We start from the raw sequence: 9,654 nt of genomic DNA, 5'->3' as shown, positions 1-9,654 counted from the left end.
GCTGCGGCAACAGCCTCTCCCTGCCGCCCGCCCGCCCCCGCGTTTCCCCCTCCCGGGAAGCGCTTCGCAGAGCAACAGGATTCTCGAGGGCGGAGGGGAGGGCGCGAGAGGCGGGGTGGGTGGGTGGGAGAAGAGGGTCACGTGAGCGTCAGCCCATCGCACCCCTCCCCCGCCTCCTCTGCTGTGTCTCAACCCAAGCTTCCGCGCTCTATTCCCGGGCATGAAAGAGCTGGGAAGGAGGGGGAGGGGGGAGGGGGATTAGAAAGCTACTTTTCAGTCTTCGTCTCCTGATTGGCCGCGTCTCTTGGAATCAGCCGACACTCTTCCGGGAAAAGCCAAGAAAAAAAACGTGTCTTTCTTGGCGGGCGGGGAAAGTCGCTTCTCCTTCCGTCTTGGGAAGTTGGTCCTTCGGAGCGACGCTTTCCCCCCCCCCCCTTTCCTGTTCAGGCTTGGTATGTCCCGTTGCAGGACACCTTCCCCTCCTCCTTGTCCGGTTCCTCCAACCCCGCTAGAGCGCTTAAGCGGGTAACCAGATATTCAAAAACAATACGTCAGCCCACAATGCCCTGCACGGAGCTCAGGCATTACCTCATCCCACAATGCCTTGCGAAAAGGGGCCGGGATAACTTATTGGGATGGGGTGGCCATGGAGATGGGCGCCTTTGCAACAGGCTGGCCCGACCGCCCTCCTCCCCCTGAGAGGCGGCGGCAGCCAATGGGAAGGCTCCGGGGTGACATCATGGGCTATTTTTAGTGGGTTACTGCTCACTGATAAGTGTTGTGCTCCACGCTGGGAAAGCGCTCAGAGTGAGATTGAGTGGCGGCGGGAGAAGCGACGGTGGCAGCGCTCCCGTCCGGCAGGAGAAGAAGCCCAAGCGGCCATAAGCAGGGCCAGTTTCAGCTCCAGACGCCAGCAGAGCCCGGGCGGCTATTCCTGAGAACCTGACGCTCAGAGGACGAGCCGGCGCTCTCTTGTTACAAAGTCGGGTCGGGGTCGCTGCGGTTCCCCCACCACCACCACCACCCGCCAGAGCGCGAAGCCTGAACTTGCCCGGGCATCTTTCCTTTGAAGCGCCGAGCGCTTGACTCCTTGGGCCGTTTCAACTCTTCTCGTCTGGATCGAGAAGTTGCCGAGCGTGGGAATCTCCTCTTCTTCCTTTTTTTTTTCCACCACCCCCTACTGTGAGCAAGTAGCGGGGCGATCTACTTGTGGCAACTTTTTTTTTTTTTTGCTTTTCTAGCTGGGACTGAGGGTGACCTGCTTTTTTGACAACCGCTGCAGAAAGGCGAGGACTCAGACAAGTGGGTTTGAAACTCGGAAACGCTCCAGACCGACCCAGGACACTCCCACGAGGAGCGCGAAGGGGCGGAGGAGGGAAAAAGGACTCCAAAAAAGTTTCTGGATTCCATCCTTGCAGAGAGCCATAAAGAGCCCCCCCCCGAAGGTGTTGGCAGCATTACCTCGTGGATTCCTTCTTTGGACTGAGAAAGGGATTCTGGATTTGAAAAATAACTTTTATTTGGTCTATTTCCCCCCCCCCCATCCCCTCCCAACAGTCACAGTCGGGAACTGATGCGCATGCTGGGTCTTTGAGGTGAAACTCTGTCGAATCTGACTTTTTTTTTCTTCCTAACCAAACGGGGAGAAAACTGGGGACTCTAAAATCAATGCCTTATTGCAAAAAAATTAAGACTTGATTACTTTTGAATTGTGTCTTCATTGTTGAAAGAGTTATTAGTGTTGTAAGAACTGCTCCTACTTAGTAACTCTTGCAGCTGTGAACTTCTTTAGGTTGTAACAAACCAGCTTCCTTTTTTAGGTCTGTTTTTGGGCTATAGGTGAACAAACTTGTGGACTGTATTCTATGACTGCAAAGATGGAACCTACATTCTACGATGATGCCATCAATGCTACCTTTGTGCAGCCAGAAAGTGGTGCTTATGGATATAATAATCCCAAAGTTCTGAAGCAGAACATGACGCTCAATCTGGCTGACCCTTCCAGTAACCTCAAGCCCCACTTGAGGAACAAGAATGCTGATATCCTGACCTCTCCAGATGTGGGCCTTCTCAAGCTGGCTTCTCCTGAACTGGAAAGGCTGATTATTCAGTCAGGCAATGGACTGATCACCACCACTCCAACCCCAACCCAGTTTCTCTGTCCCAAAAATGTCACCGACGAGCAAGAAGGCTTTGCTGAGGGCTTTGTCAGGGCACTCGCAGAGCTACACAATCAAAACACCATGCCGAGTGTTACCTCCACTGCTCCGCCTACGAACTCCGGCATGGCCCCTGTCTCTTCCATGGCTGGAAACAGTGGCTTCAGTGCTAACATGCACAGCGAGCCACCCGTCTATGCTAATCTCAGTAACTTCAATCCTAGTGCACTCAATACAGTGCCTTCCTACAATGCAAACAACCTGGGCTTTCCTCCACAGCATCATATGAACCCCCAGATGCCAGTGCAGCATCCGCGCCTCCAAGCTCTGAAAGAAGAGCCTCAGACTGTCCCAGAAATGCCCGGGGAGACTCCTCCCCTGTCCCCTATTGACATGGAATCCCAAGAAAGGATCAAGGCAGAGAGGAAGCGCATGAGAAATCGAATTGCAGCCTCCAAGTGCCGGAAAAGGAAGTTGGAGCGGATTGCCAGGTTGGAAGAAAAAGTAAAAACTTTGAAAGCCCAGAACTCGGAACTAGCGTCTACTGCCAACATGCTGCGAGAGCAGGTTGCACAGCTGAAGCAGAAGGTCATGAATCACGTCAATAGTGGATGCCAGCTAATGCTCACACAGCAGTTGCAAACTTTTTGAAAAGACTGAAAAGTAACTTTAGGATGATGGGGAGAAATTAAGGAGAGGAAAGAGTTTGGGAGGCAGAACCCCCCCCACATACACACACACACTTGTGATGGGTGGAGAGAAAAGGCTGAAAGGCATTGATTCCGAAGACTGCCATCCCCAAGTCAAATGCATGTGTGGAGAGACTGGTGTGCCTTCTGGGTGAGGTGGTGGCATATCAGTTGACAGAACAACTCAGCAAAACAGCTGAGCTCTTCCAGCTCAGATAAGGCATGGATGCCTTGTGTTCGTCTTTCTTTTTCTCTCTCTCTTTTTTAACATTGACCAAGACTTGCATGGACCTAACATTAAATGATCATTCAGTATTAAAAGTTAAACTGCAGTAGATACTGTAGATGGCTTTCTTTTAGTACTCCTTTTTAAAACAAAAACAGTGTTTTGGGGAGGCTAACAGAAACTGAGCTATACTGCCTATCTGAGTTGTGTATGTACATATTTTTTTATTTTATGACAACTGATTAATGTCAAGTAAAACTACTTCATGACTTTGTAAGTTATTTTTTATGTTCATTTGGGTTTCACCCAGTATTGTTTGTAAATAAGAGATTTTTTTTAGCAACTTTTGAGTTTTTCCCCCATTTGTAATAAAGTATATAATTTTTTTAATGCTTATTTCTGAAACAAAAGAAAGGGTTGATCTTATTTAAGAAAGCACCGGTAATCTTTAATCACTTTCTTTTGATTAGTATCATTTAGATTTCAATTCTACACACACTTACCTAGGAACAAGTCTTATTAAATTCAGTGGGGCTTACTGCTGAGTAGACATAAAAAAAAGATATTTTTAAATTGGGCATATACAGGATCAACTTTTAGTTGAATGTTAAAACTCAAGTGAGGAATGAGAAACTTCTTTGATCTTCACAAACTGTAACAACCATTTTAAAAGTCTTGTGGTACTCCTGTTATAATAAAACTATTGGTCTTTAGGATGCCATAAGATTCCTTGTGTTCTAATTCCCAGATGGATATTTTTTTCCTAAGGGCATCAAATTGATATTCCTAGGTTACTAACAAATGTTGGATGGAAAAGATACAAAGACGTACACATTCAAAGATTTATTTTAAGTAAGAGAACTGTCTTCCTCTTAAAGGCATAATTTAGGGAGGTTGTATTACTAGGGGGAAAAAACTGGGGCACCAGAAATGCTTGACAATCTATTGCAAATATCTACTGGTAGATTCTAATCTACATTTGCCTACCCCTGCTTTTAACTGGAATGCAAGAAGACATCTCAGTGACCCCCTGTGGTAGGAAAAAAGAGCTGCTATCTAATCTGACTTTAAACTTGTACAGTTTGCTCCACAAAGAAATATTGATAACATTTTAACAGAAATGAAAAAAGTTGGTAAAATTATTCTGTATCTAGGTACTTGTAAAATAAGCTTTTTTAAAAGTATAACTGGCCATTTTACAATTACATGTTCTTTTCTTAAGGAAATATGAATCGATAACCTTTGGAAGAAACAACTGTTTTTAAAAGCAGCCTTCAATTTGTCATCGTTCTGTTTTGTTATCTCTTTGATTTTTTTTAAAAAGGATCTGTTCATAAGTATTTAGGACTATGCCTGTTGTCCAATAAAACCATTCTATTAATCTTCCAACAAATATGAATCTCTTTTCCCTCTTTTGGTGGTGGTTCTTTAAAACTATAAATTATTTCACAACAGATGAGAGGGGACAATAATTTAAACTGGATTATGTGCCTTGGAATTTGGCAAGTAAAATTCATAAATACTAAAAGATTTTTTTTAATAATAGCAGATTTTATAGTCTAGTAATAAAAAAATGGCATGAACTTAATTCCAAAAGCAAAGCTTCCTCACAGCTGAACACCAAAAACACATATCCAGTGTTAATCCTAAAATAAAATGTGCCAAATTCACTAACAGTTTGACTCTTGGTGCTCGATCAAATTCCCTTATAAACTTCACTGGAAAGACGGATGTTATTTATGTTTATGAGAAAATCTTGTCAAAGCTATAACCATGTGTGCATTTCTTAGTCGTTTCTAAATGCGTTATATTTAAATAGAGTATATTTAATGGTAAAGTCTCAATTACATCTAGGATTTGTGTCATTCTTACTCAGGTTTCTTTAGAATCAGGCTTGATCAATTGCAATGGGGAATATTTACTTAACATTAGGATAGAATTCTGTTATATGTTGAAACAAGCCTTCTTGAATTTGGCAGGACTTACAAGCAGATGACCTTGGCCTACATAGCCTACATCAGGATTTTTTTTTTAAAAAAAAAATCTTAGACAAACCAGCCCTGCATTAATGCTAACAAAACATACGGGTGGCCCTGTCACCAGGAGCTGACCTCAACTAGAGAGAGATTTTACTTTTGTAAGAAAATTTAGTTGGCTACTGAGTTCAGTTGGAGTTACTTCCATTTATCTCTAGAAAATAGTTCAAAGCGTTCAATTGTAAATTTGAAGATGAAAGAGAATTAAGTGGGCTACCCTAGTCGCTTATCTGCACTTTAGAGTGGATTGAGATTTGCAGTATTTGTTCTTTTCATAACAAGTTCATCAGATATAACTTTTCCATGGCTGAATTGAGGAAACGCTTTAGCAGTTTGATTTCTGCTGTCAAAGATGATGTTTTCACAATGGTGTTATCATTTCTCTGTAAAAATTTCCTCACTGAGTGATAAGTTAGCATGAACTTAGAAGCAGATTCTGCTCTTTCCTTTGTGGTTTTGGAATATTAGTACGTTCAAAAACACAGGCAATTCATTTCATGCAGGATCCCCCCACTAAATTTCTGCCTGTTGTGCATCTGTTAAAATAAACATCCAGAGGCACCTAAGAAATACTTAAGTGCAGTGTTCCTAAGTAGTACGATGCAACAATTTTTAGTTTTCTTCAGAAAAGTGGTTTCTTTATGACTGAATCTTTCTATAAAGAGGCTGAATTAATAGTGGCAATTGACTGTTTCATATATTTAATGGTAGTCAGTTAAAGGAAAAGTTGTCAAGCAAGGGGTTAACCAGGACGACTGCATACTTTGTTGGGTGTCCCTAGTGCTGACACAAGCAAGCTGGAAAGCAAGTTGATTCTGACCATCTGTAGGAACAGGCAATCAAAGGACAGAATGAGCAGAAAACTCAGCTGGGTGTGGTCTTGCTGCTCCCCAACATGTGCCAACTAGCAAAACAAACAGCCTACCTGGAAAGGTAAAGCACTGAGAACTATCAAGCGTACTTCTGTTGTGCAAGAGATTTTATAGTTCTAAACATTCCATGTCACTCTGGATGGGAGCAGACTGCCCTGATTTAATCTTGGTGTTTCTAAACTCCTTGACATTTCCAGGAATGTCTTCTCATTCTACCCTTTTTTTAAGGCTGTCCACTGATCCACCTTGTTTTTTTTTTACTTTACAGTATCCACGCAAAAATAAAATACTGGAGAGGTCCGGTGCCAATTTAAAGAAGGGATCCTTAAGGATTCCAGCAAGTATTTTTAACCCAAGGGGAAAAAAAAGACTGCTTGAATTTTCCCAGATACAGCACATACCAACTCTCTGCCAATCTGCTTGGGGTCCCAGGACAAATGGACCATTTTGGAGGATGGTTGGTCCTGGATTTTCCCTTTTGGTATGACTCTTGTATCTTTATAGCTGGATTTGCAAAATATGTTGAATCAAATTAACCATGTGGGCCTATACTCATTGGGTTTTGCATCTCAGTGTCTGGGCCTGAGACAGAGAACCAGCCAATCACAAGCTAGACCTGTCCAAATCACACACACACACACCCGCACGTAGTTAGTTTATGATTTCATGTGTTGTGCGTACCCAGGAAATGGGGTTAAATAATCTATGACTTATTTAATATTGGGCAAATGTATTGTGTGAACACAGCCCATAAGTTGTGCAAACCAAGTTGATGTGTGTAGGTTATGATTTGGTGAGTTGAACAAATTTGTGTCAGTACAAATTTGTGTCAGTAGTTCAGTTATCCAGGGCTTAGCTTGCATGAATATACCTTTCTGAGATGGATGGCAATGCAGTCAATAAGATTTTTTTTTCATATTTGAGTTATAGGAATTGAAAAATGTTAACCAATTTCAGTTAATAAAAGAACTGTTAAAGTTACCAAAGCCCTCACAACCATGGACAACTTTAGAAGAAACATAAAAACAGGAGAGTTGCTTGTCTTTATTTTTATTTTTAATGAACAGAAACTCTATAAATCAACTGTAGACGTCAGTGGCACTTGAAAACTAACACATTTATTTAGTATTAGACAACCCATGCCCTGTTGGGTCATTATTTTGGAGATATTTCCTTACCTAAACAGAGAAAGGAATGACCACAGGTAGGCAAAAAAGCAGTAATAGCAGAAGTGACTTCTGACTTCCTGCCACCTTTCCCATTGGGTCTCTTTGTGAGAATATTAGAAATATCCCTCCCTCCTCCTTCCATTCCCTTCCCTTCCCAGCAGGAGCAAGGAATTGCAAGAGTGGCTGGGAAACTGTCACAGAATGTTGAAAATGAGGATCATGTGACCACAGCAGCAGCCTAAAACAGCTATATTTGTCTCAAATTCCATTCCCTCAGGAATCGTGAATACCGGACTTTGGAGGTATTCTGTAAGAACACATTTAAGATACCTTGGTTCAGAAATTGTTGCCCTGTGATGTGTTGTTTTGCTCAGTTAAAGTTTATATAAACAAAGGTTTTACTGGTATACAGATTTCTTTTTACAGACTAAAGTTCATTTTACCATGTATGTGACATATTCTATGTTACAGTTGCTACATTTCATTTATGAAAAAGAAGCCCTGTGGAGCATTTTCCTGGCATCCTTTGCTACTGTGCTCTAACCAGTTTGAAGCAATGAACCAAATTTTTAAAAGAACAGTAAAATGGCATTAGTCCAAAGGGAAAGATGCTAAATTCTACCTTCTTACAAACCCTCCCCACCCCCAGCCAGATTTCCACCATTTTACAAAACTTCATTAGGGAGTTCTTACAGTTCTTATATATAAGAGCAGTTTGTTTTAGGTAGAGGTGCCATCACTAACAAGGCCCTACTATGCAGATGAAATTCTTTGGGAAAATGATCGTCAGTAAGGCCTTACTCCCAAATGTCATAGGATAAGCAGATTTATTTTGGAGCAGATCATGAGAATAACCAGGCCCTGAGTCCTGTTGACGTAATATGCTCACAGCATAATATTTATTTCTAATGACTGGTCCTCTAGCACTATGAATTCTTCATTAAATGATTTAAGATTCTTCTGGCAGCTCCCACTTGAGCTAAGTAAGCCTGAAATAATTTTTCGAATTTCCAAAACTGTCACTAAATCAGCATTTGTTGTATGAAATCACAAATCTCTTCAAGCTGAATTGGAATTTAAATATAACTATTTCTTTGACTATAACAATTGACACTTGAATAAAAACAAAAGATTAATACATGGCTAGATCAAACAAAGTTAGAATGCATTTAGTTTGGGAGATAGTATGAACTCAGACATGATTTATGATTTATGGTTTAGCATGCTATTGAAACCAGGCATTATACCTTAATCAGCGGTTATGGTTTATTAAACAAACTATGTTTCATAAAATAGATTCCAGATCCCCAGAAAGAAACCTAAACTAAGAAGTGGGAGGATTAAAGAAAAAAAAACTTAAGAAGATGGTAACATGCACAAAGACCACTGGTGGACCAGATGAAGATCTGGCTCGACTTTCGCCACTCTGGCACCCTCTATATCAGGGGTGTCCAACCTTGGCAACTTAAAGGCTTGTGGATTTCAACTCCCAGAATTCCCCAGCCAGTCATGCTGAGAGTTGAAGTCCACAAGTCTTAAAAGTTTACCAACGCTGGATGCCCCTTGCTCTGTATATAGGACTGGGAAAGCATTTCTTCATATTTCTTGAGAGGCCTATTCCATCCCAGGGGAGAAATATGAAGCAATCATGAGTATTAGCCATTAATATTCCTTCCCAATATAGATTTGCTTAGCCCCTTTTCCAGACTGTTTTTTTGTTATACCATGAGTTATCAACACAGAGACATTGCATTAGTCTTGATAGTTCTGACAAACAGGGGATGAAGTGCTTCTCCAGCCAGGCTACACAAAACGGGTTTATAAATACAAAGATTCAGATATGTCTGTGATGGACGTATCGCATGGACATGAGGCAAGTTTGAATTAAAAATCTCAAAAGGTGCTATTTCTTGAGAACACAGCATGTGGTCAGCTTTTTTGTTTGTTTGTTCTCTTTTTTTGCAAACTACAGTTTCCTGATGAATACCATCAACAGGCTGGGATCCTGTGAGTATGTTTTGTGCTTCCAAACCCATTGTCTGCCAAGAAAGGAAAAGAAAGAAAGAAAGAGAGAGAGGGGGGGGGGCTTGGAAAGATCAGATATGGGTTTCTATCTTCTCCAGTAACAGATTAGGTCCTCAGGGACTTCTGTTTTATCTTTTGAGAATGTTCTGGCTAAGGAGAGTTTCTTTAATCATCCCCCACAACAAGAGACATTTTCTAGGGAGAATATTCATGCCCCTGAAGGGAGTTTCTACCAAACAGAAACAAATCCTCTCATTAACCCTACATACCTGGAAAATGGCTTCTCTTTGAACCATGCAGTCAAATGAATTCCAACAAGGGAAGTCACAGTGAAGTTCTCATTATTACTTCTCTGGGATAAAACTGGTCAATTGTCAGGGGGAAAAAATCTATAGTACTCCAAAACTTAATTGTGGGAATTATGCTTGTCAAAAAATTTCCCATGTTCAGTTTGTGATAATTCTCAGGAAGTGATTGT

At 41.6% G+C, this 9,654-nt stretch overlaps 1 protein-coding gene across 1 annotated transcript; it reads left to right on the top strand.

The window, feature by feature from the left end:
- The first annotated feature begins 786 nt into the window (after positions 1 to 786).
- On the top strand, positions 787 to 4,461 carry JUN (Jun proto-oncogene, AP-1 transcription factor subunit). Its single transcript, XM_081325215.1, has one exon. The coding sequence runs from the start codon at positions 1,866 to 1,868 to the stop codon at positions 2,808 to 2,810; it is 945 nt and encodes a 314-aa protein (XP_081181341.1). The 5' UTR covers positions 787 to 1,865; the 3' UTR covers positions 2,811 to 4,461.
- Positions 4,462 to 9,654: the final 5,193 nt, after the last annotated feature.

Source organism: Vipera berus (genome assembly GCF_964194415.1).
Source record: "Vipera berus genome assembly, chromosome: 3".
Lineage (NCBI taxonomy): Eukaryota > Metazoa > Chordata > Lepidosauria > Squamata > Viperidae > Vipera > Vipera berus.
The sequence above is the reverse complement of the archived record's forward strand: the minus strand, read 5'-3'. Positions and strand labels throughout refer to the sequence as shown.

What these genes read in the sequence shown, in the direction of transcription:
- JUN (XM_081325215.1), top strand. Translation starts at nt 1,866, where the DNA reads ATGACTGCAAAGATGGAACCTACATTCTACGATGATGCCATCAATGCT.